Source organism: Aythya ferina, assembly GCF_964211825.1.
Source record: "Aythya ferina genome assembly, chromosome: 3".
Classification (NCBI taxonomy): domain Eukaryota; kingdom Metazoa; phylum Chordata; class Aves; order Anseriformes; family Anatidae; genus Aythya; species Aythya ferina.
In genome coordinates this window covers 81882568-81909221 of record NC_140298.1, presented here as the reverse complement: position 1 = coordinate 81909221, position 26654 = coordinate 81882568, and the positions used below count along the sequence as shown (strand labels likewise).

Sequence of the window (26654 nt, the reverse complement as noted above, 5' to 3'; positions counted from 1 at the left end):
ACTTTACTTTTTCCCCTCCTCATCTAAAGAGGGGGGGTGAGAGAGCACTTGTGGTATTTAGCTGCCTAGCAAGGTAAAACCACCACAAGAATTTGGGCACAAAAATAGGAGCTCTGCTTGACTTTGCAAGTTACACTTGATGTGGATGTTAAAATAACCCACTACTTAATACTTCATGCAGTGAAATGGATGTAGAATACTTCCAGATCACATCAACAACAGTTCACATACAATGTAACTATTTGTAAACAGCTGAATATTTTTGTAATATGTTTTGAGAAACAGAATTGAACTTTTCAGACCAAATATTGAATCCCTTTACTAAAGACCACATAGGGCATGTATTTCAAATATAAAATAAACTTAGCATGGCAGTTTTTCACTTAAGGACAAATGCATCAATTTTATATTGGGTAGTTCTACCTAATTCCTGTCACACAAAGTGAATTTGCAGTTTTTTAGTTTGCCAGACTTGACTCATGCTTTACACATTCCTTCCAGTTTCTTCCATGAGATGCCATGTTAGAAACATGACAAGTTCAGAAGCTTTCAGGAATCAGTAAATGACCTTGGACAACCCACCAACTGCTGAAGCACCTGCAATGTTTTTCTTTCTCATATGCTAAAAAGAACTGCAATAATTCAGTAACCACTGCTTCAAACTCTGATTAATCAATCAGTAACATATATAAGAGAACATAGCTACTGCATTACAAATTATTTAAATCACATATACTGTAAACATTTAAAGCCATGTATTTACTTGAAGGAGAAAGGAATCCATAAGATAGCCGAGGATGATTGTTGTAAAACGAACATGTCTGGTTATGATTAAAAGGAATACGAACATCCTTGTGTAAACAGCTGGAGATATCTTCTGTAGCAGAAAGCCATTTGTCCTGTTGAACAAGAAGAAAGTATCACTGGTAAAACGGACTTGCAACAATCTCACAGGGTGGGGGATTGAAGAACTCTAAATACATAGCAACAGCTGCCTTCAGCGGTAGTGAATAGACTTCAGATTCAACTGGTGTCCCTGTTTCATCAGTGAAAAACAAGCCCCCCCATCTGCTACATATATTTTGTAAATAGATTGAACAGAACTGCAGATTTCTAGTTGACAGTAACTTTTTCCAAATGAAAAGTCAGAGGGCCCCATTAAAGATAACTTGATACGGTGTGAATGTATTTGCCCATTCAGGCTAAGAATCAGAGGCAACCAGATGTGCTGTTAATCATCTCTCCCCACATGGACACTTGCTACAGTAAATGGTTGCTTCAGGCCACCAAACTCTCAATAAATTGAAGAACAAGCCAACCTTGACAGAGCTTAGTTTGATTTACTTGTAGTAGACATTGGGCCTATGAGGCCCAGATAATTGAACCAAAAAGCATCTTCTACAGTCCTAATTCAAGAATGAATTGGCTTGTACATCTTTTCCAACTTGGAAAACCAACCTGAAAAACTTTCCTTCTTGAGATCTGCATGTATATGTATATCTTAGCATAGGGCCCAGGACAGCAAAGGCCAGATTTATCTCCACCAACACTTTTTTTTTCCCCCAATCAGGATGATCTTCTGACGGAAAGATTGCATCAGGGCATGAATGGTTGTAGATAGTCCAAAGATTATATTTTCAAAATGCTCCTACAACACTATTAGCACCACTTAAAGACTTAAAGGATAGCCCTGCTAAACTGCTATAGCAGACCTATGTTGCCAAGCCATAGACTCACAGGGCCTCAGTACCAGTGGCGATGGTCTCCCCACTTCCTGGTGGATCTGCTCTCTCCACCAGGCAAAAACCACAGCTCATGCTGAGAAACAGGAAGGAATCAAAGCCAGTCCTTACTAACATAGGAAAGTAAAGAGAAGATCATACAAAATGACTTTTTATATCTCATATGTATTAGGACTCAATACTGAGGCCATTTCTCTTTGATATCTTTATCGATGATCTGGATGAGGGGATCGAGTGCACCCTCAGTAAGTTTGCAGATGACACCATGTTAGGTGCATGTGTTGATCTGCTTGAGGGTAGGAAGGCTCTGCAGGAGGATCTGTATAGGCTGTACCGATGGGCTGAGGTCAGCTGTATGAAGTTCAACAAGGCCAAGTGCTGGATGCTGCGCTTAGGGCACAACAACCCCATGTAACACAACAGACAGGCTGGGGGAAGAGTGGCTGGAAAGCTGCCCAGCAAAAAGGGACCTAGGGGTATTGGTTGATAGTCAGCTGAATATGAGCCAGCAGTGTGCTCAGGTGGCCAAGAAGGCCAACAGCATCCTGACTTGTATCAGAAATAACGTGGCCAGGACTAGAGAAGCATTGTCTCTCTGTACTCGACTCTGGTGAGGCTGCACTTCAAGTACTGTGATCAGTTTTGGGCCCCTCACTGCAAGAAGGACAAATGAGGTGCTGGAGCGTGTCTGAAGATGGACAAAAAAAGCTAGTGAAGGGTCTGGAGACCAAGTCTTATGAGGAGGAGGTGAGGGACCTGGGTTTGTTTAACCTAGAGGAAAGGAGGCTCAGGGGAGACCTTATTGTACTTTTTACAATTACATTAAAAGAGGCAATAACAAAGTGGGGAATCAGTCTCTTCTTCCAAGCAGCAAGTGATAAGACAAGAGGAAATGGCCTTAAGTTGCACCAGAGGAGGTTTAGCTTGGATATCAGGAAAAATTTATTCACTGAAAGGGTTATGAATTGTTGGAACAGGCTACCTGGGTAGTTGAGTCACCATCCCTAGACTTCTTTAAAAAATGTGTAGATGTCATGCTTCATGACATGGTTTAAGGGTAGACTTGGCAGTGCTAGGTTAACTGTTGGATAAGATTATCTTAAGAGTCTCTTCCAACCTAAATGAGAGGTGTTCAGTAATAACTTATATTCAAGCTTTTTACTTTTCAAAGTTGCTTCTAACCTTTATTCAGTTACTTACATCTTTGTTAATGGTATATGCATTCCACAAAGACATCCTGTAGTCCTTGCTGTACGCATTTACATAGCGGTAATGGTAAAGTAGGCAGTAATTATGTCTCTTCTGCAGAATTCTGGGCCGTCCATAGGGCAAAGTAAGTTTCTCTGTCTTCTTAACTAGAACAGAAATAGTGCTTGTTATGTTTCAGTCAATAATGTTTTTTGAGAACCCTCCTCTCATACACCTACAGTTTCCCTAGTTTCTAATTACCAAAAAGAAAAGTCACAGTAATGGAGTAAATGAAATTAATTTTTGTATCAAAGGTATAGTTTCTGTGATAACGCAATAAGTAAACTGACAACGCCAGTATAAAGTAAAATACCAATATCCATAATTCAAACATACCAAATTCAGTTTTACAGTATAGTTTAAACATTTTGCCATTTAAAATAATAGATGAATCTAAGATGCAAATTTAAGTCTTAGTTGACTTTGTGTTTTGATATACATATGTAATGTGGGATCTGCTTTTAATTAACATTTACATAGGACACAAACCAACCATCATGATTTCAAAGCTGCTAAAGGGACTATTTTAACATAACCCACAAAGTCATATTAAAAGCGACACTTAAAGGGCTATAGAGATCTAAATGAAATACTGGTTAGATCTTCAAATGCATGTGGAATTGCTTTATAATGATGGCTATAGCCACAAAAGCTTTCTTCTCTGTCTCTCATGGGGCACACCTCTTTAGAAAGTTTGTATACGGAAATAAATATCTCAAAGTGCTTTATGCAAGATATCGCACAAATCCTTGCCTAAGACACTGCCTGTTTATATTGACTGGCCAACCACCTCATCCAACAGACAAGTGAAGACTTTCCTTTACAACCATATCAGAAAGACACTATGTGGGATCAGAAGAGGAAAAGTTATTAGACATAAGCTGAAGAGTAAAGCAGAGTTAGCAACAGAATTACTTAGTCAATATAATTTATCTTAAAAAGAAAAAAAAAAAAGGTAAATAAAAGTCATAAGAAGTCATAAGAAACACGTGCTCTTGCAATCATCTGCTGCTATCAAAAGACATCTGCAAAAACTTTCAGGTTTTTCCCCTCACCGCCTCCAAGATAGATTTAAATTTCATCAAAACACTGAAGATTATTTTGCTGACTGGAAATAAACAAAAAATAAGTTTTTCAAGTTTCTAGTTCTCTGACGTAAAATAAAAAACTAAGCAAAGCTAGAACATTATGAAATTATCTTAAATAATAAAAGTATTACTTTGCTACTGAAAATTGAAGTATTTTCAATTGTTACAGGTCTGGGATTATAAGGAAGGGTATCAAGGCTTCAAAGGATATTTTCTGTTAAGTAGTTCACTGCCATCCACAAAATTGTTTTAAATGAGGAAAAAAAGTGTTCAATTAATGCCGCAGTTTCCTTTCTCACTGTAATTCCACATGACAAAGAATGTCAAGATTATGACATTTACTTCTCTGTCCATGAAGGAAAAGGCAAACTTTTTTTTTTTTTTCATAAAAATAAATATGCAGTTAATACCTCGTTGTTCTCACAAGTTGTCAAGTTACAGCAATCAAAGCCAGAATATGAAAAAGTAATTAATAAACTCTAAATAATCTTAAGGAGCACCTAGCCTGGCTACTAAATTTTCATTATCCGTGCCTTTTATAACTAATAAGTGCACAATTCTTAGAAGCAGATTACTGCTGTTAAAATGAGTGCTAACATAGGTCTCACTCATAATCCAAACCCAGACCCCACTGTTTCAGAAATGTAGATTGAGCACCTTAGGTTCATATCTTAACAAAATGGGACTAAAATGGATTATGTGCCCGGCATATTTCTTCAAAGCCAGATTCAGCAGGGCACTCAGGCTTCTACCTACACATTAACAGCTTGTTTTAGTGAAACTGCTTACCTGCTATGGGAAAAGCACGTACTTCTGTATTTTACTAACTGAATGTCACTGTGTGCTCTCATGGGTGTTAAAATACTGAATGATTTTTAAAGGACTCTGGAACACATTTTAAAAAGATGCCCTGTTTTTAGTGGAAAAGACTCAAGAAAACTCTGCCCACGTTTTGTCAGGGCTAGCTACATGAGTCAACAGAAGGCTTAAATTAGTCCTGAATAAGCAGCAACTATTGCTGTGTGCCTGCCTGTAGCTGGCATACAAATCCAGTAGTTAATAGTGAAGTACAGTGAGGTGTCACCAAATACAGAGTTTATTTGCTTAAGAAACAGGGTTTAGTGAGCAAACACATGGCAAAGGTCTCTATCAGTTTATTTCCCGTTCTGACAACCTAATATCTTGATGTCACTTTTTAACGTATTAGTATCAAGGTATTAGTATATTCCATTTCAACTTGATTTTCATTATTCATTTATTGTCTTACTTGCTTCATGCTCTAACTAGTCTATTTTGTTTTGTGAGTCATGAGCACATTTACCACCTTGCAAACTGCAGCTCAAAAATGGCATGAGTGTGTCCATAGTTTTGAAACACAGCAGAATTACGACAAACAATGACTTAACCCTGTGTAACAACCAGATCACATGAACACTCCATGCTTCATTATGAGTGTGCTGGCGTCATATTCTTGTCATATACTTCCCTATACAACAGCTTTGCTTTACCTTCTTCAGTAATCATTACTTCAGTGCTGGAAAATTCAGATAATAATACATGTGCCATAGAGACACGTACAAGAATAAGCATTTATTTGAGAACAAATGGCTCAGCAGGACTGCATCTGAATCCCAAGTACATACACAACATAACTGTAACCCCAGAGTAGTTCAAAGAATTATTATCCCACATATTTGAGATTTGCTCAGAAGTTTAGACATTAAACATTTCATGTTGTTAATCATTCTTACATTTTTGTTATCATTCTATTCTACTAGCTAAAGATCTTACCTTCTGTTTCAGTGAGATTTAAACGCTGTTGAAAATCCCTTACTGGCAAACCCTGTAAGTATAAAGCAAAAACACTGAGATTCTCCTACGTGTTCCACAAAGCAAATTATGAGCTACTACTACACTTAGAATAACAAATGTTAACACTTCTGTCTTGCAAGTTATCCCTGTACAGAACTCACTGACATCTACAGGAAAGGAGCTATATTCAGAAACATGCTTTTGCCCCAGGCAAATCAACAGCCTTGAAATACACAGCCCAAGGACACAACATAGTCACAGAAAGAAAGTTTCAACACAATTTAGTGAAGCAAGAACTGAATGTTTTCCCCGTCAAAGCTTGCTTCTGCAGTGTTTTCCAGGCTCTTCATAGCTGAATGTGTCTTCACATAAGAAAACTGCAAAAATGAACGTGCAAATACAGGCTAGTACCCACTAGCCCCAAGCAAGATTTCATTTTGATCTGAGACTAGATCAAAAAACAGATATAAAACGCAAGCTGAAAAACTACAGGGTAAATAGATAATCCAGAGTCTCACTCTGAATACAACACAGACATCTGCCTCCACAACTTCAACCATTTCAGCACATACCACTGTCCTGCAGGAACAGCCAAGGCTCACTGGAAAGTTTCTTTGTCCCACAACAGAGCATTCAGAAGGATGGATTGTTTCTTTGGGATGCTGAGGGATATAAACGGGATCCCTTAAAAGATGGTTTAGCTGTCCATGGGTTCCATTGTTTGGGGCTGGTTTCAAATCAAGCAAGTCTACAAAATAATTCAAATAACAGGATGAAAAAAAAAGACTGTAACACACTGCTGCTTGTATTGTGATCACAGTTACGTGTGATTAAAAGCATGGGTGAGTCAATAATCCTGCACTACTTGCTATTCGGGACAACTGAAAGGGAAAGCAATGACCCCTTTAAAAGGAAGCACATATATTCTCATCTAGGGCTCAGGATATTATTAGTCTGCTTGCAAGGAGGGACAGAACAAGCACAAAAAATGACAGAGGGTTTACTTCTGAAGGAAAGTGAACTTGCAGCATCCAAACATGCAGTAGAAGACAGAATGGGAATCTCAAACACTTGAAGCCTGTGGCTACACATTTAAGTTTGGGGGCATAAGTCTGGGGGCTTTTTTTTGTTGGTGGTGTTCTTCTGTTTGTTTTTTTATTATCTGAAAATTAAGTGCACACACTTCAGTTAAACATCACTAAAGTGTAAAACTGTAAAAGAACCAGCATAGAACATGGGTTCTGCTTAGCACTGAACTCTAAAATGTAAAGCTTCAAAATTCCAACCAAAGTAGACTAACCATAAAAATAATCTGCATTCCAAAACCACCTGTGTAGTTAAAGAAACTTAAGCAACTAAAAGCTGCCTAACACCAATGCTCAGAGATGCATCGGGCAATTCTGCAAAGCTGAAAAGACCAAGCCCTATTTCATGTTTAATCCTCACTAGGATTTATAGATTTGTTGTTTCTCCATCTACTTCATATTAAATCTATGAAATAATATGTTTCCAAAGTACAGCAGGTGATGAGACAGCCTTGCATCCAAAAGCTCGGTGGTTAGATCACTCACCTAGAGCACAGGAGTTCAGAGCTCAACTTTCTTTCCTACATGTGGCAATTGAACACATTTCTCCCTGCAATGTGCCATTCATATTATGACCTCATTCCCTCCAGAACAAGCTGCTTCTCTTTGGGAAGAATAAATCAAGCTTTCTATAGCAGTCCCTGCTCCAACGAACATCTCAAAAAAAACAGTATATAAAAATAAATAAATAAGTAAGCCATACCACAGAATCAATCCTGGAACTCACATCCCCAGTTCAACAGCTAAATTACACTCTTATCTTCTTATCATTTTAACTGGAGCATCCAGGAACTCACAATATCTGAGAAACCTCCAAGTCTAGCAGTTCGAACGCTTTGGAAAACATGAGATCTTCATTCAGACAAGAGGATCAGTTGTACATATCTGGTGTTCATGATTTAAGCGCTAATGTGCTGCATAAATTGGAACCGTTTTCGCTTTCTCTAGCTGCCCTTTGAAGAAGGTGCACCTTAGGAACCCAAATGACAAGGGAAAGATGCCTTTCTGCCATCCAGAACCACACCTAAAACCCATAGCAAGGAAAAGGCTTAGGAAGTTGTCTCATTTCACAATTTTCTACCTAAAAGTTAAGTTGCTGGCTTCTAACCCTTTCTGTACAGGATGGAAGAAATCTGTATCTCAGTGAATACACATAAGATGTCTCATCTGTCGCTGAACTTGCTTCCATGAGATGCCAGTAGGGACCCTACCCCTCCCCTGAGGCATATACAGAAAGGAATGGGGGCGTATAGGAAGGTTCAAGGAAATCAACCACTACATAACAAGACATCAAAACATACAAGGGTATGCAATACACACTTCCTAATGGCCTCTGTCTCCTATTCCAGCAGAGAATTTAAACACATGGTTTAAATATGGTATACCTGAATATTGCCACTGATCTCAAGCATGTGCAGTGTTCCCGTTAAGTGCTTTCTGGATCAAACCCTTTGGCAACATATTGTCTTTCACAGAAGCAGGTGTTAGAGCAAGCATGGATCCTGGCAAGAAAGAGAAGGAGGCAGGAGATAATGGAAAACAGGTGAAGACCTCAAGGGGAATAAATGAACTCTGAAAGCAGAAAAACTAGTGGTGGGCTTTGGGAGAAACCATGAAACACAGAACGAAGGAGAACAGACACAAGAGAAGGCAATAACAGTCACATTGTATTTGAAAGGGGAAAAACAGGAGGGCAGCCAGGTCTGATTTTCTAGAATAAAACCCACTTCTCTGGTGCACTGAAGACCACAGAGGTGTAAGAAATGGGGAACCTGAGTACTGCAGCTATGCAAATGAAGAGACAGCGAGCTTTAGAGCAAGGCTCTAAAGCCATGGAACTGCAAGCTAACAAGATAGTTGCAGACCATTAAAAGACAAAAAAAAAAAAAAAAAAAAAAAAAAAAAAAAAAAAAAAGTGCATTTGAAACAGCTGTGATATTAGACAATGAGAATGAACAGGGAAACATCCAAATTCAAGTATTAAAAGATACAATACATAAATTGAACAAGTGACACAGACATGGGTGAATCAGGGAGACAGTTTGTTACATGACTTAAGAAAGTATGTCAATTTCAAAAAGAAAATCTCAAATTGAGTTAACTGAATTAAAAACATCTAAAATAATTAAAATTGAAAACATAGAAAAGGAAAACAACAAATAAGAACACACATGACAGAACTCACAAGAAATTGCTCAAGTGCATGAAAAATTGGATGGGGCAAGGGGGACATGACTCAGACTTCCTGGAAATGAGCTGCCTGGCAGCTGAATCCATATCCTCATAACCATTACTGTGATTGCTATTACTACACTGCCTGAATAAAGTCACCTGAGGGAATAATACTGAATTAAGCTTCTAATTAAATAGGAGAGAGAAAGGGAGGATGCCTTCTTGACAAGAGGGAGATTGTAAAGTAGGCAGTTTTAGTACTGGTGAGCCAGTGGCATGCACAGGGACTGGTGGAAAATAGAGATATAAGTAGCCTAACTTGCACAGCCTGAATAGTTCTCAGTCATTTAGAAGCTGAATCTTTCTCAGAAAAACAAACAGCTTTTAATTAATGAAAATCAGCATGAAATCTTAAGGACGGTTTTCTAATGACGTTTAAAAGTTACTTATTAAAAAAAGATTTCTAACACCCAAAAGATGCTACGTTTTTAATGAACAGAGGAGACCCCAATCAATTGTACTTACCGCACATTAAATTATATACTTCAATGTTTTCAAATGGATCAACCTGAGTTCGAAACTTGAATCCTGGTCCAAAACCAATGAAGATAGCCTAAGGTTCACAGAGAAAAGTGGAATTCTCTTTCAGACAGGTTGAAACTGAAAATATCTTCACACTCAGGATTTTCTTCCAAAACCTTACCTTTACTTTAGCAACGTTGTATGGATCAAGTTAAAACATCCTTCTATTTAAAAAGTTTATTTTTCTAGTAAAATGCACTTAATCAGATATTTGAAAAGATATGGGAATAATTTTAAAAAATAGTAAAGGAGTAGTAGGAAAACCAATTCTGTCTCATCGCCTTTAAAAAGATGTCTCCATCCATTTATGAAGTTCTTTGCTCTCCTCTGCTTTTGAAGAAGTTAAGCTCATTCTCCTAAATGATTTAAGTGATTTAATGGAAATGTTGAGCCAAAATAACCATTGCTATTCATGCCCTGTTGTGGTTTAAGCCAGCAGGCAGCTAAACACCATTAACTCTACTCTAGCTGAAACCAGGACACCTGTAGACAATTTGGAAACTTTTAATTTAAGTCTGCAAAAACATCTGTTGGTATCATTGTTTTAAATAGATAAAGGAATGGTGATATCCTAGACTTCTATTTCTCATTTGCAGCTGTTTATTCTTTTTCTTGCACCACTTCCTGAGCTGTGCTGGCACAAGCAACTGTATAGCTATATGGCAAACCTGATCCAGAAACTCGGTCAGTTCAAAACATTTTTTTTTTTTTCTTCTGCTGGCTCTTTTTCATCTGGTTCAGTTCCCAGACCTACTTAGCTCTGCAGCCATGCAAAGCTTACGCTAGCATAGAGCAGGATTCACTGCAGGACTAAGAGCAAGGTAGCTATAGGCAGCAAATGCTTAAATTCAACTGTTGTCAAGACAATTGTTTTTAAACTTACCCTGAGACATTCAGGTAGGGTTGTTTGTTTGTTTGTTTTTAAGTAAAGCAGCTTGTGCACATCTGACATGTAAATATACTGAATGAGCAATAGATGCTTTGCATTCTGTAGATCTCAAAGCTCTTTGCAAACCATGCAATTGTCTCATTTCATAGCTGTGTGGCAAAAATAGAGGCTAAAAATTCTAACTTCTTTTTTAAGATGTTAGCATAATGCAAGCTGTTATTCTGCAATTGTTGCTACCAAAATCTGTGGCCTAACAATGTACTCAAGAGGCCTAATCACAACTAGATGAGGCAGGAATACGCTACCTCCTTTCCATTGACCTGGGCAATTACACAGTATGAAATCTATGCTGGTGTGATGTAAGCTACAACAGGATGAAAAAGCCCAATTAGGGATGCTATAAACTGACAATCCCAAGTCTGGCAAGAAGTTTGACTTTATTGTCAAACTACTGAAGAAAATTTATGCAGTCGAACTGTAGCAGAGAGACTGCAGTAAGCAGTCATTTGGCATCACGTGGCCCTGTTGGTTTAACCCAGAGTTAGGTATAGAAAAATCAACTTATTTTCTATTGTCAAATCAGGGAAGAAGAGTAAACCTGGAAGGATAAACTGATACACAATTAATACAGGTTTGATTAACAGTTAACAAAATAAGTTGATGTCAACACTAAATATTTATATTTATCATAATGTAAAATAAGTCTTTTAAGAGTAAAATCTATGCTTTACAGGGATTAAATAGGTCTTTTTACAACACTGTTTAACTCACAACTGTTAGTAGATTTTATCCTAAAGATAACTTTTTTGAAATAGAGTATTGCCTTTCATTTTGTTGATAGAGAGCTGAGCTGAGAATAGGTTAAGTGACCTGCCCAAATCAGAGGGAGCTGACTGAGAATATGATTTCATGTTTCTCAAGTTTAATACCCTATATTTCCCTTACATTCCTTATTAAAGAGAAGACGTTAGGGACTCTGTCCTTAATTTAAACATGACTGACAAGCTAAACAGCAGGGCTACCTCAGAACAGTGTTACCTAGGCTATCATGAAACAATAGAATTATAGAGCTGGGAGACCACTTGGTCAACTTATGCAATAAACGGAATCAAAAAAATATATAATCATTTCTGCAAGATGTGTGTCTGAACAGTTCTTAGAGTATTCCTGTGGTGGGATCTCCATAGACTTACAGGTCAAACTATCCAACTCTATAATGATTTAAAAGGAGTTTTCTAATAATTAAATCCATTCTTCTTTACTGTCGTTTAAGACTGTTACTTCTGGTGGTAGTTACTGTGGAGAATGGACTAGCCTCAGAGACCAGAAGAACTGACTGGCTAAGGGATGCTGGCAGCACCATGCTCTCCAGTGGTACGTGGTAGGAGGGAGGGAGACAAAGGTAACCCCCCACCATCTTCCTTTTATTATTTTTTTTAAATGATGAGGCCAATGAGACAATGCAAGGAGCTGCCCAGAGAGGTTGTGCATTCCCTATCCTTGGCAGTTTTCAGATGCAATTGCATGAAGTCCTGAGTAAACTGACTCTGCTTTGAGTTGGAGATAGGACTAGAGACCTCATGAGGTCCCATCCAATCTGAAATCTCATGCTCTATGATTCCTATATTTAAGGATTTGGAAAGATAAGTTTTCTCTTTTCCTGCATTTAATGTTAAAACAATAAAACTTGGAACATCTTCATATTCTCACCAGCACAGTCAAATCTCTGAGGCAAGTCCTGTATTTTTGCCTGACACTTACACCAATAGAATCCCACCTTGTGTGGGTTACCCAGCACATCACAATAGTATAAAATAAATATAAAAATAAATGTTTGATTTCTTTAATTGCAGATGGAATAGCACCATAGATCGTAAAATAATAATAATAATAATAATAATAAACCCAACACCTAGCAGCCACAACATTCATAAACTGAAAGTGCTAAAAATAAGAGTTAACATAAGTTTTCAAGTCTCACCTGCATACTGGGGAAACGATTATCAGAGCCATGGAATCCACCCGTGCAACTTTTAATCTCAAACGGTTTCCTATTAAAAAAAAAATAATCCCAATTTATATAACTCAGACTTTACAAACCCTATCAGCTTAGAATACATTCCATGGTGTGTTGTTTACTTGTCTATTTAAAGTTTTATCCATAGGGAATAGAAAGTCTTCAAGCTCTGGAGAAGAATGCCTTTAAAATTAGAATGATAGTTTTCTCCATAAATCTTATTCCTCTGGAATTCTCAAGTGTCTATTTAAAGTCAAGTATTAGAAGACACATGAACAAAATATTTGTTCTCAGGGTAAGAGATTATCGCTTCACTGGTATTTAAGAAGCAGATCTTTACAGTATACTATATAAGTATTTTCATTTTATTTTTTTTTTTAATAAACATAGTAATGTAATTCAGAGCATTCAGCTGGGCATCTTATAGTCTAGTAAAAATGAATCTCCAACATATGTCAGATCCACATACATCACTTAAATGCATTCATTTTTAGTAACCCAAATCTGACTTGCAGGACTTGCATGTTTTCAGTTTTACAGAACAGGACTTACTGAATACATGGGCTGAAAAACACTTTGATGATGAAAGCTCTGGAGTATCACAGAGGTGTTCAAAATTACATTATTACAGCAGGTGCCCTTATTCTGGGGATTGTAATTTCATTGGTCAGAACATGTAAGCTAATTTCTAACAACAGCATGGTCTGTAAATTCAATGTGGATCACTCACAAGATTGATTCAACAACAGTTGTACACATGCTTACTATTTATGACTCACTTCAGAAATTCCTAAAGTATGGCAAGATGTGCTTGAGAAAAAGGAGACCTTAGTTTCTAACATTTGTCACAAAGCCTGCCACTACCCGCTTATTCAATGGGGGAGTATCCATAGTTGTGAGTTTAGAATTGAGCCTTCTCAGGTCTGCACAAACTGCAGAAAAGAGCATAGTTTCTGTTTGTAACATCCCTTGCAACAAGAAACTCAAGGACAAAAATTCCAGGCTACAATAGCTAACATTGGACTCTAAGTGTCTGGAAGACAAAAGCTATGAGAAAACAATGAATTCTTTGCTGTATAACCAAGTACTGAAAACTGCAACTTACCTAGCAAGTTGCCACTGGGAGTTTAAATAAAAGTGCAATGGTTCAATTCGGTCATTGTTGGCATAATGGAAACGCTTGGGTAGAAGCTGTTTCATATAGGCTTTGAAGGGCTGATTTGGTTCTCTGCACTGAAATATTTCAAATTAAAATATAAATGTACATTTCATCACAATTTTCTTTATTTCATGCACAGTTCTTACAAAGCACTTCACTTAAAAAGCGTCTGCAACAGCTTCTATTAAGGACAACGGGACTCCTTTAAGTTTGGAGTCATATGGTCTGGCACATTAATATTAATACTTAGAGAGCAAAAACTAACTGGTTTTGCATTAAATAATTATTAAAAGAATATTTATATGAGATTATAGAAATGAGTTACTCTTCTTATTTTTTCCTTACAGGCTACAGTCATACAAGAACCAAACTGTATTGCCTATAATTTGTAAAAATTACAGAGACATGAACATTATGATATTTTCAAGTGGTAGTAGACTATCCACTTATTGCACAATAATTGTACATTTCTGTAACACTGGAAGTCACAGACACTCTAGAGTTTTTTAGTTTGGTCACACAGGGACAAACAGATTTTCCAGTGGTGCAGGGATGAGAACAGAAGTCTAGAAGTATAGCGCAGAAAAGCAAATTCCATAAGTTGGAATTGACAAAAACATATCACTATCCTAGCTCAAAGCTGTTTACCAAAAGGGTGTAGAGCAAGCTTGTCCAGGAAATGGAGCTAAGCTTTACATTGATTTGGCCCTCAGTCAGCACAGCCCAGATACACATGTTCTCCAGTTTGAAGAGCAACATGATACAGCATTATGTCAGAGGTGAAAAGAAATGAAAACAAAACCTTAGTTAATACACAACCAGAGACAGCCACATGACACCTCACTGAACTTTGACCTTCCCTTTCCTTACAAGGAACTACTTTTTTTGTGTTAATTTTACAGCATATGGAAGGTCACTGATTCAAAGTCTAAATGCTATTTCACTAGCTTAGAAAATAGCTGGTGCTGTAAAATACCGAGTAGAAGTTAAGCTAGGACAGGTAAGACAACACTTACTGTGAGGTTTCTGACAATGCCTTCATAGTTAACTGGAAGAATCATATGTAAGAATTAGTCACCTAAGTTAAAAAAGATCAGGCATAAAATGAAAGCATTCCCATTATGTAATATATTTAATTTCAAAAAAATTCTGACACAGAAATCATTTTTCCGTAATGAAAGCTCTGCAGAGCGAAACATTCACTAAGCTGTCAAGTTATTGTTTTTATGAACTTTTAGTTCAGAGACACTCCTTCCTTGCTTAATTACGGTTTTAAATTTTTCAAGTACTTTAGCTACAGTTAGAAAAATAATCTGAGAAGTACGCTTTCACAAAAGAGGCAGCTAAATGCTGTGCTAATGAAGCTGGATTTTTCCTGCTTGCTAATAAAACTCTAAGGAAAAAGGAAGCAAATAGAACAATCAGGACGGCAGCTTTATCTGGCAAGCGTCCTTAGAAAGAAAAGCCAAGAGCAAGCAAGCCAGGATTCAGATTCTTAGACTTAAGCCAAAAGGGGACATCACATCATTTAACTTGACGTTTTGTATAACACAGGCCCATTACATTTCACACAGTTACTCTGCCCTGAGTCTGATACTCAGTGCCTGACTGAAGTACATAAAGGATTACGCTTGCAAGGGAACCATTAATAATTCCTGCACAGATATACTCAGTGCTACAAAGACAGATACAGTATTTCATGGAAATAGTGCATGTGTCAAAAACAGGAGATACTCTGCTTTTCTTCTCCCTGACCTTGTTTGTCCAAAGAGAACCTGGAACCCACACTTTCCAAAGGAAACATTAAAATTGTTTAGAATACCACCAAGTAAACAGGACTTAAAGTCATTGGGGTTGAGGCATACAAGTTTTAATGGGCTTGGAAAACAATTATCTAGACAGAAAAAGCAATGAAGTGTGAAGGAAGCACTTGTATTGAACATTAAAATCAATTAAAAACTGCTAGTATTAAGTGTTCTGCTGCAATTAGACTGCTTAATGAACAGAAATTTAAAATTTGTAGGCATTCATTGATCTTGACTCAGGTTGATAAACTTCTTTTATGATTATTTGCAGTTTACTCAACTGGTTTGTTGTCAGACCATTAGAAGAATTTTATATATATATATATATATATATATATTTTTAATAACAACAAAATATAATACTTAAAATGATATGTAAAAGATGGTAAAATTTTTACATTTCTTTAAATGTGAAATACAGCAACTCTCTATATAAACTGGCGAATCAGGAAATAATGTGAGACTTGAGTGGAGATTTTGGGGTCTATCTTGAGTACTGAAGATACATTCAAAGGAATGCCCTTCACAAAGCAAAGCATTTGTGTATTTTCACTCTGAGGCATCCCACATAAGCAATTTGTAGGATTTATGTACACTTTCAGACCTGCAAAGTTGAGTGGTCTTTAAAAGTATGGGTGTACCACTCAGTATTTCCCCCTAATTATTACCCAGCTTATCCCTAGATGACCTGGAATATGTATATCGTAAGTTTGTACTCAGAAAGCACAAAACAGTACAACAAAGTAACAGAAATTAGTTTAGCAACTACATACAAGAGAAATACTCATCTGGAACATTATTAGGTCGTAGGCGAGCTGCAGGACCAGGTACTAATATGAAATCTTGAACATTATCCAGGTAGTTGCTCAGATATGCTGTTTTCCTGCAGCTCCCTGCTTCCATTCCTGCACAAGAAAATAAATTTTATTTAAATATTTGGGTATCAGTGTGGAGTACCCTTGCTGATGACACACATAAGTTAATTGTAAAAATCAGAAATGCAATTTCTCAGGTCTTTTTATCAGCAACACTGAGATATGGTCAGACCAAAGATTCACTTAGCCCAATATCTTCCAAAAGCAGGAAAAAAAAGAAAAAAAAAAAAAGAAAAAAAAAAAAAAAGATTGGTAAAAGATACAACTTTCACTTATTACAGAAATAATTATAAAAACATAGAAAAGCTATCAGAGAAATAAACCAAAGTTTCATATTCACAGCCTTTTAATAATGGATAAGAGAATTAATAACTGAAAGGAAGATGTGGCTTTGATTTTCACTTCAGCAAATCATAGACTTGTTGTGTAGTGTAGTTAAAAGTGTAAAATGAAATATATATTTTTTTTAAATTCTCCTTTTGATTTCTTTTATCAGTTGGTAATGATTACAAAAGAAAATTGGAATAAAATATGAAAATGATTTAATCCCTCTCAGTGTTCTCCACTTCTTTTTCCCACACTCACAGCCTAATTCTCACCCACACTGATTATCTCTTATGCCATGCCCATAATACAGAAGTTTATATATATTAGCAGGTTCCTTAACATTGCCACAAACATGCAAGTATAAACTCAGAATATTACTTTATAATAACAGCCCTTCAAAATTTTGATACATTTTACAAAATCAAATTTACCATGATCTGATATAAAAATAATGTTCAGGCACTTATGCAAGTTCATCTGTTTGAGACCATCCATCAGCATCCCAACTATGTTGTCCACCCTCTGTAATGCCAAAATGACCTGCAAGGACAAAAGCAGGCATGTAGTGCCTACTTTAATTAAAAATAATTTGATAAATACTGCTAGAAAGAGTGAATAAGTTTAAACTGCAACAGTACGTGCTAATAACAAATAAGGATTTTTCTTATAGACTATTCAAGGTTAGATGCAGTCCAGACATAGGTGAAGGACACAGGGGAACTAACCAACTGTGCAGCAACCCCCAAACGCACAACGGGGAGCACACAGTTCACATGAGAAGAGGAACTGTGAGGACAGGAAAATACAACATTCTCAATACCACATTAAACTTGCTTTTCCTCTATTCCCACTGCTTTCAGTTCTGAACCCTTTAGATACATATTTTTTTTTTTGCATCTACTGAGAACAGACTCACGTGGTGCATCCGTGACGCTAAATGAAAAGAGAGCCTGAAGCCTGGCTAGCACCTGCACAGCTCAGAGCTACCTCCATCTACAGAAGACTGGATGTATCTACACTATCAGTCCTACTCAAACTTTCTGATCAGTCAAGACAGAAGGATTTTTAAAAGTTCTTGAATTTCTGAGAGCTTTTTCTTTTTCATGTTTCACTTCCATTTGTGGAAGTGAAAAAAATACAAACATACACATACAAAGCTATTTAGTATTCTTGCAAACAACAACACTGACCAGTCCCAAAGACTTATATATACAACAGCTTATACAAGGTACATGTATATCACCCTTGACACCCTATGTCAAGAGTGAGCTTCCCTTTTATCACTCTCTTTCCAAGAAGACATAAAATCTAACAGCAGGGAGATAAGACCAATATTCATCTGAACTTTGCACAGAGACTGGGGAAAATGAATGAAAATCATAGCATGAATGCTTATCCACCAAAATTTGGACTATCATGGATACAATCTCTGTTCTTTACAAGGTGAAACTGTACAAATTTTTGGTGGTGTGTTTTTGCTGTTGGTGTTTTGTTCTAAAATCAACATAAAGGGTTTGTATGGGTCATATAAAACAACATACAAGAGATGGCGATTTTAAAGTTTCTGAAGCAAAATAAAAATTAGACTTACTGAATAGGCTGTTTATTGCATGCTTTGTATTGATGTTAATTATGAACAGGCTGTCTATTCAAAAAATCTTTTTCTAATAAGTACGCTGAACACGGTCTTGGTTCATCTAATGTGATTTATAAAAGTTTTATTATAGAATCAGAGCAAGAGTTCAAATTAAAAGAAGAAAAAAACTATGAAAATACTTACTCCACTGCTTACTGGTCCAAACTTATGGCCTGAGGAATCTGGTTCTTCTAAATACAGAGTGTAAAAGTGTGGTCTATATCAAACAGTACCAAAAATGTAATATTTTACATACACGTTGAGACAGTTTGAAAAGATTATATTTCAACAATGGATATGGAATATTGGAAACAACTCTATCATTCAGAAGCAGGGCACATTAGAGGGAAATAGAGCAACATAACAGTAAAAATAGGTTTTAAACATAAAAACAAGTTTGCATTAAATAGTATTTTAACATTTCTAGAGTAATGTATAATATTGTTTAAAATAGAAATCATATTTACAAATCATTTCATTGCAATACCACACTACCACTGGAACAAGAACTTATGCTAGCAATTGTATACCTACCTTTCATCTTCAGGTAACTGCAGCCAGCGAAGAATAGTTACCACTCTTTCTTCAAAAGGGACTGAGCTGTATCAAAACCATACAAGATCAACTAAATCTTTCCAGGAGCTATACATATAAAACTTCAGTCACACATATTACAAAATCAGTGTTTATTAGCAGAGAAATTTGAATTCAGCTGGGTGCTATTAATGCACCTTTAACAGAATACAAGTTTATCTAATTTTCCGTGATTCTTGAAGAGTTGATGTCCTGTTCTAAAGCTTACTTACATCAATATTCTCCCCACTGACTGCAATGAGATTAGAATATAGCTCTCAGTATTTCTTGTGTTTATTTTACAAACAAAATAATTGATTTTAATGTACAAAGCCATGTGTAGGTTTTCATTCCTGTATTAAGTTTTTAAAAAGTCTTGGTTTGGGGGTTTATGTTTATACAGTTTGAGTACTAGTTCTCATACTATGTCACAAAGTAGATCCTCATCAATTTCTGAAGCAGACCAACAATAGGCATGTTGACCTGTAACATTATGAGGCATCCACAAGGGTAGTAATTCAGCTACCTATCACCGCTTTAACTGAACATGTACAAATCGCTAAAGAAAAGTATAGATAGTAAATCAAGAATCAGGATTTCCATGCTATATTAAGGTGTAGGAAGACAGACTGATTCAAGGAAGATAGAAATGAAAAGCTTTGTTTCCTGGAAGAGGTGTGAGAATATTAAATAAAAGGTGATAAATACATTTATGTAGCAGTTTCATTAGAAAGAAAATGCTTAATTGCAATGAAGACCAATCACTGACTAAAATATCACTGCCTTAATGTGAAATATTTTGAAAATTTGAAATGAAAATAATTTCACACTGGAACAATTTACAAGTAACAATTTAACAGTAAGATGTTAGCTTTCAAGGATAATGCTATGTCAAGACCTGATATATCCACTTTATGAGGGATTTGGATTGAATGACTCTAAACACACCCATAGATGACTTATATAAATATAAATGAAAAGGCACTAAAGCTTCAAGGCTGGCTGCTCTTAGAGGTGTTTTTTCAACATCTTTCCTGTAAAACGTTTGCCAAGAAATGACAAAATGATTAGGCAAAGAATCTACACTGCAGTGGAAGTTAATTTGATCCTATTCTTCTTTCATATGGTGTACAACTATTTACAAACACATTAAATGTTTTATACTTTCTCTGGGACGTGTCCCATCACAATAGTTAATGTAAAATATTCATCCAAGACACAAAATTTCACATACCTATTGTATTTTTCATACAGATTTGGAAAGGTCCCATCAATTGCTACATCTGATCCAGGCCAGAAGAACGTACCAGCTTTCAGACCTTGGTACATAGCTGTTAGCCAAATCTGCAGGACAAGAATAATCATTGTCATTAGTGAAGTTCACTCAGTTGTGAACCACTCCCACCATCTCTGCACCTTTCAGAACGATCAAAAACTAAAAATGTTAAGCAGAGCAAAAGTGACTGTCCTGAGTACATCTCTCCGCTATCTGCAGTCCCAATATACCATCCAGCCTGATTCCTTATTGCAAACACCCACACCCCTTCCACTGCTACAGTGCGGGGAGCCAGGACAGAAGCAGGAGCTACCAGCTTCCGCAGCTAGAAGCCATAATGCAATAGCAGAACCACAGCTGAGTACTACAAACCAGGAATTTCTCAAGAAAAATGGAGTAAGCAAGAAGAAGCAGGAATGATCCAAGGAGCAATGCATACTCTGAAATATAGGAGCAACAGTTAGGTCAATATTTCTGATCTTAAGGCAGATCCCATGATTTACAGATTTTTCTGTTTTCAGCATCATTTCCTGCCAGACTCCTGCACCACTTCCTTCTCTGTGGCCTGCAAAGTCTACATTTGTGTTCTTTCCTCCTCAAATATCAGTCCTCCACACATTACTAAAAGGTTGCATCTGCTTCTTCTCAGTTCTTCACATCAGCTCTCACCCAAACTTTCCCATGCCAGTTGGTTTTGATGGCAGTCTCAGCACATTTGCCATAGCAGCATGATTAAACTAAGAGCTTTTCTTTTAAAACTGCATCTTTAGACTCAGTAGTAATTTGGGCAGAATGCAAACCTTTACTACTGCTTATTACTGTAATTGGTCTGAAATTTTCCTTTGAGAACTTAACTGCAAGCTCATGTGATATTAAGAGCAGAAGAAAATCTGCTATCTTTATTAGTAATTTTGTTTGCTAGTTTTCTCTTTAAGGCAAATTTCATTTAAGTTCAACAAAATCTATTGCACTGCTTTGTTCCTAATTCTGCAGCTCTAGTATAGCAATTTAGAATCATGATAAGTAAGTAACGCTTCTTGGCTGACTTAGAAGTACCCTCTGTAACTTTTTTAACATCACTATACAGTCAAGTAACGTTAAATAATATGACAAAATACTGCTGTAATGCTCTCAGCTGTGCAGTAATACTTACAGGCTGTCCTTGGTACCACTGTGGATTAAACTTCTCTTCACTTCTAAGGGTGAAGGATGCATTTCTTTTGAGGTCATACATCTTGTTATCAATTATACCATGAGATTCAGGATACAGTCCCTGTAATTGAGAGGATACCTTGTTGCAGTGCTATGACCCTTCTGGCTACACAAACATGTTTGTTAGACAGACACATTCAGGGAATAATCCGCATGTGACCCTACTCCAAGCTCAAGACTATACCTGTACCTCAAATTGCAAATTTAACAGCATCACCTGTTATTGCTACCAAAACCTACCTTACAATTTTTAAATGCTTTCCAGTGAGATTGAAAATAATAATTAAAAGCATTTCAAAGGAGAATTGTATATCAATGGATGAAAGCTCCAGCTAGGGAAAACCGTTCTCTAAACAGTTAAAGAAGTTCCGAGTCACCAGCTGCTGGGTAGCTTTAACAGACTGAGTGCTCTTCTTTCGCACAGACTGACTTCTTTTTATAATAAAGGTGATAATAACACCATTGGGGCTTTCATGAACACAACTACTAATTTTCACAAGAATGGGGAGCTGAGACAAAGCTCTACATGGTGTTTAGGGATACTCTAAAGTGGCCATAGAGCATGGTTAACACCTCTAGCTGCATATTGAAACACGGATACTTGGCAGGATTACACAATTAAAAAATCTCATTCCTGCACTCCTGCTGATTTATCAAAAGCCAGTCCTGAAAAACCGGGAAGATAAGAAAGAAGATGCAGATCGTCAAGTATTTAATTCAATTTTACTTCTCACATCATGAAACTAAGAAGGTTATGTGGGATTCCAACCCTGCATTCAGTGCTGACAACCTCCTTTTTTCTTTTTCCTTTATACACAGGAGGTGAAGATATTCACAAGGTCAGGTTTGGGATACTTCTATCCAGGTTTGGGTACTGTCAATCATGGAGCCAACACTACTATGATACTCAGATATTTCATTTCATGTATGTCTGGGCTATGCCAAGATGCCCTGAAGAAGCAGAACAAGGCTGACAATTTAAAGTCAGGCAGCTCTCACTCCTGACTTTAAGAAGAGACAAATATGCAATTTATTGGAAATATTAATACAAATGATGTTTTGTAAAGTGGCATGATTTACATTTATATGGGAATTCCTGCAGCTGGTCTCAGAAGAACTGGATTACTTAAAGAAATTAGATCTGAGCAGTTAACTATAGCATTATACAATGACAATCTAAATTATGCAACGAGTATAATAAATACATTTCCATATTCTGGAGGGAAAATCCTGCAGTTTTTGTAATCTACGCAGGAAGAAAAAAAAAAAAAGAAAAAAACACTGTTGCCTTGGAGACAACTTGATAGTGAACAGTCGTGAAAACATAATATACATGAATTCTTACTGTGACGACGGAGTAATGATTGGGAAAGGTTTTTGAAGGATACACTGGTCTCATACTGGAAGTGAATGTTCCACATTTCTCTAGAAGGAAAAACAGCAAATTTGCAGACAAAATTTCTGCATGTTTCTATTATGCAGACATATTTTTTATTATTTTTTCTAAATCATACTTCTAAAAAGTTTTCATTTTTCAGACTTCTGGTGTTAATACTTCATTTTTCTTCCCACATTCATTTACAAGCTGACTGAATGTTAGGAGTACAAAATTTTGATATTCGTAATGACTGACTCCAATGGTCATATGAGCAAGACCTACAGTCCCTAGGCACATGCATTGGTAAAAATGGGTAATAAAAAAAAATAAAAAAATCACACCCTCCAAAGTTGCCCTGGTGAGCGTTATGTGAAATGAGCAGCTTGAGAGCAACTAGCTACTTCACCATGGGAGCTCTCAGAGATGAGACAGCACAGCTGCCACCACAGTGGTGCCCTGGCTTTCTCAATCACCCATCAAATCACTTTTTTTTGTCACTCTCTCTTCTTTATATATGTATACACACACACATATATAAAGTATATTAATAAAAATAAGCTTTTATAGAATGAATCTCAAAGTTTTCTTTATCTTGACATAAAAAAGTGGTTCTTAAGGAGAAAACTTGTGCACAGTAGTATTTGTTAGCATGAAGTCATTAGCCAGGCAAAAACACTTAAGCAAAGTTCACTTGAGTTAGATTTCCAAAGGCAAATGTGCAGGACCTGATTTTCAGAAAAAAAAAATAGTCTTCATTAACAACATTAAAAATACAACATGATAACCAAAAACTTTTCAACAGATCGTAAAGATCCCTATAGAAAGAAGACCAATCTTCACTGGCCTTCTGGGTTACTTATATACATACATAAGTAGAATAGAATGAAAGGTTTAACAACAGAAGTGTCATGCCAAGGCACTTAGAACTCATTGGCTGGGGTTTTGGGTTAGGTCTCAGTTGAAGAGACCTAGCCTAACCTTAATTTCAGCTAATTAAGAAAAAAGAAGCGGAGCCAGCCAAAAAAAAAAAAAAAACCTCTCAAATTACATGGGCATTCTCTCCAGCTTTGTGTTCATAAGTAACAAATCATCAGTTTCACCCTTTTTGGTATGGCAACACACTTGATGCATTTCAACCATTTCCAAATCTGTTGTTGATGCTATTTTCCTGAATAGTAGGGTTTTTTTGTTTGTTTTTTGTTTTTTTTTTTTTTTTTTTGCTGTTGTGTGGGTTGGGTTTTGTTTGGTTGTTTTTGTTTTGTTTTAGAGAAAAATACACTTAAAAAATATTTTGTCCAAAGTTGTAGGAGTTATCATTCCTATTTTTGGATTGTTTTCTTAGTTAAAGACAACTGAAGACAAGAGGAGGATTTATTTTAAAATTATTATATCACAGTCTAGAAGAATGTGAACAAGTCTTCTCCAAACCCCATAATACACATAATGGCTCTATCTAGGTTCCCTTAGAAGCCTCAGCACCATTCTGAATTCCCCACCTTCAACACATAACTCTGTGTGTGTGTATAATAAAAGTTACTAAAAGTAAAATTGTGATATTGCCTCATAGGAATTTACTCTAAAAGAAATCTCCATGGAGGCATCAGTTATACCCTAGTGACAGAATTAAAAATATTCCCATTATTTTCTCTCATATGGCAGTATCAGGAAATAAATGAGGAATATAATAGAATGCTGCAATTGACATCAAGTGTTTTAAAGAATAAAATCCATGGATTTAGCAATGTCCTAGTTTAAGAAAATAGTAAGTAGTCACATTAGGTAATGTGAATAACTATTCATGGTTTTATACATCCTGCCATTCATAAATTTTAAGTCCTTATGGACACTTACTAGTTTAGTCTCTCCAGAGTAATGGAGAATGATGATACAAAATAATATTTTTTCCCCAGATTGTTCTTTATTTTATTCTAAAACACTATTAGATGTTCTGGCTTTAAAATCTTCAAAAATTTAAGCTTTGACCACTAAAAACCTCCATTATTCTGAAGAGGTGAATTGCCTTTGATAAAGATATTGAAAGATTTGGTTGAGGCAACTCATTTTCTTAGTGGTCAAAATTTATCATGGATTCAGTAGAAACAGAAATACAAGTTTATTATAGAAGTCACCACAAAAAAGTTGCACTGCAGCCTAAAATGCACTAAACACTAAAGAATGCAGAAACTTTCTATGCAGCAGTGGACTTCGGAGCCTGGAAGTCCTACAGATGCTTTGTGACACCACTATCTTGTATCTCAGCCAGAGCTATAACCAATTGTAATAGCCAACCTCTCTTCTCAATGCTCAAGATGTTGAAAATTTAAATAACTACAGCTTATGAAATTGTTTCAAAGCCTCAATTAAAAAAAAAAAAAAAAAAAAAAGCTAAAACCTCAAATACATCTGTGAATTGTTATCCTCTGGAACAGATCAAGTTGTAACAACCACTGTGCAAAAAAGCAAGTATTTTTACTGATTTATTTTTAGTCAAACTGAAACCAGTCATACCAGGTAGTAATTTATGAATGACAACAAGATTGGCATATTTTTCAGACACGAAATGTCATCTGTTCTTTACAGACCACAGGAAAATAGAGACAGGAAAAGTAACTAAAGTGACTTAGACACTACAAAGTAGTGGCACTACAAAATCCACAGAAAAAAAAAATATGTATGAGGAATGAAGTTCTCATTTCTTCTGAATAGTTATGAATAATAACTTCCTTAATATGAAGTTAAACCTTAATATGAAGGTTTTCTCAGATTCATCACATTTCTACACTACATACCAGCCCTTCCATATCATCTTCCTTCTCTACCTTTTTTTTTCCCAAGTAGAATGAAGTGCTTTCTATCTCACTTTCTGTTTTCTCCAAAGCCATTCCACCTAAATATGAGACAATATACAATACAGAGCAAAAAGCATTCCTACTTCTAATTCCCCCCACAAAAATAAAGTAAGCACACAACAGGAAGTGTCCATCTCCGAAATATAGCAATTGTTGCTTAACTGTTTTTTAAAGGTATTTCTGAAAATCCAAAGCCTAGCCAGCCCATTCCTCACACCCTCCCTCTCCTTCCCCTTCCACCCCCACACACCTCCATTTCTGTCTGCACAGCTTTTCTACAGTGCAAAAATTTGAATTTCCACAGAATAGTGAGGATTTAAAAGAGTAGTAATAGCAGCATATACAGAACAACAAACCCCACAGATTTTTGAGGTAAAACAGCATGATATTGCTTAGACAAGGGAACTACTCACGTAATTTGCTAATAACAGGTAGGAGTCTACCCCATGTCTGCAAATATTCTGCTCTGAAGCCATCCAATGAAAACAGTAACACCGGAGATTTGGTAAATCTGAACAAACAGAAATTCAAGTATTAAAAGAGAGACTGAGAAATAAATTTCTATCACTTATTTCAAGAAAGCTTTCCCAAGAATCTTGGAGATGTTCCTTAAGGGACTGTAAACCAGGCTGAGGAAGTTAGTCCTCCAAAGCAGGAAGGTTTGCAGGCTGGCACAGCAGCAAGAAAGAGAGCCATTGTGTCCCCTCTCTTTTCAGGCTGGCATAAGTATCCTGACAGAAGAGGTAAGACATACACACACACACACGCATCCTGACAAGGCCTATTTTCACAAACACACACAATAAAACATAAGTCAAGATGCTCACATAATCTGCCTGCGGTCTTTTGGTACTCTGTCTTGAAATCAGTTCCATTGGAGCCTCACCCAATCTTTCCATTTCAAGGTATGAAAAGGGAAAGAGAAAAGG

The 26654-nt window shown here is 36.5% G+C and overlaps 1 protein-coding gene and 1 long non-coding RNA gene across 3 annotated transcripts in view; one reads left to right on the top strand and one right to left on the bottom strand.

Annotated features, from left to right (window-relative positions):
• ENPP1 (ectonucleotide pyrophosphatase/phosphodiesterase 1) overlaps window positions 1–26654 on the bottom strand; it is a 55494-nt gene that overhangs the window by 5705 nt on the left and 23135 nt on the right. Inside the window, exons 6-21 of one of the 2 annotated variants that reach the window (XM_084512838.1) lie at window positions 26139–26236; window positions 22844–22923; window positions 21440–21559; window positions 20245–20354; window positions 18972–19037; window positions 18582–18654; window positions 17233–17341; window positions 16373–16504; window positions 14811–14842; window positions 13741–13868; window positions 12600–12669; window positions 9673–9760; window positions 6463–6638; window positions 5870–5921; window positions 2943–3097; window positions 764–899 (exon numbers count right to left, since the gene is read on the bottom strand). In XM_084512838.1, coding sequence (XP_084368964.1) covers window positions 764–899; window positions 2943–3097; window positions 5870–5921; window positions 6463–6638; window positions 9673–9760; window positions 12600–12669; window positions 13741–13868; window positions 14811–14842; window positions 16373–16504; window positions 17233–17341; window positions 18582–18654; window positions 18972–19037; window positions 20245–20354; window positions 21440–21559; window positions 22844–22923; window positions 26139–26236 — 1625 coding nt within the window. The remainder of the gene's footprint in view (window positions 1–763; window positions 900–2942; window positions 3098–5869; window positions 5922–6462; window positions 6639–9672; window positions 9761–12599; window positions 12670–13740; window positions 13869–14810; window positions 14843–16372; window positions 16505–17232; window positions 17342–18581; window positions 18655–18971; window positions 19038–20244; window positions 20355–21439; window positions 21560–22843; window positions 22924–26138; window positions 26237–26654) is intronic. The other variant, XM_084512839.1, reaches the window with a different exon arrangement.
• On the top strand, window positions 10303–14209 carry LOC311433582. The gene is made up of 3 exons (XR_014690832.1): window positions 10303–10413; window positions 11892–11992; window positions 14142–14209. It is a non-coding gene; the product is annotated as an uncharacterized lncRNA (long non-coding RNA).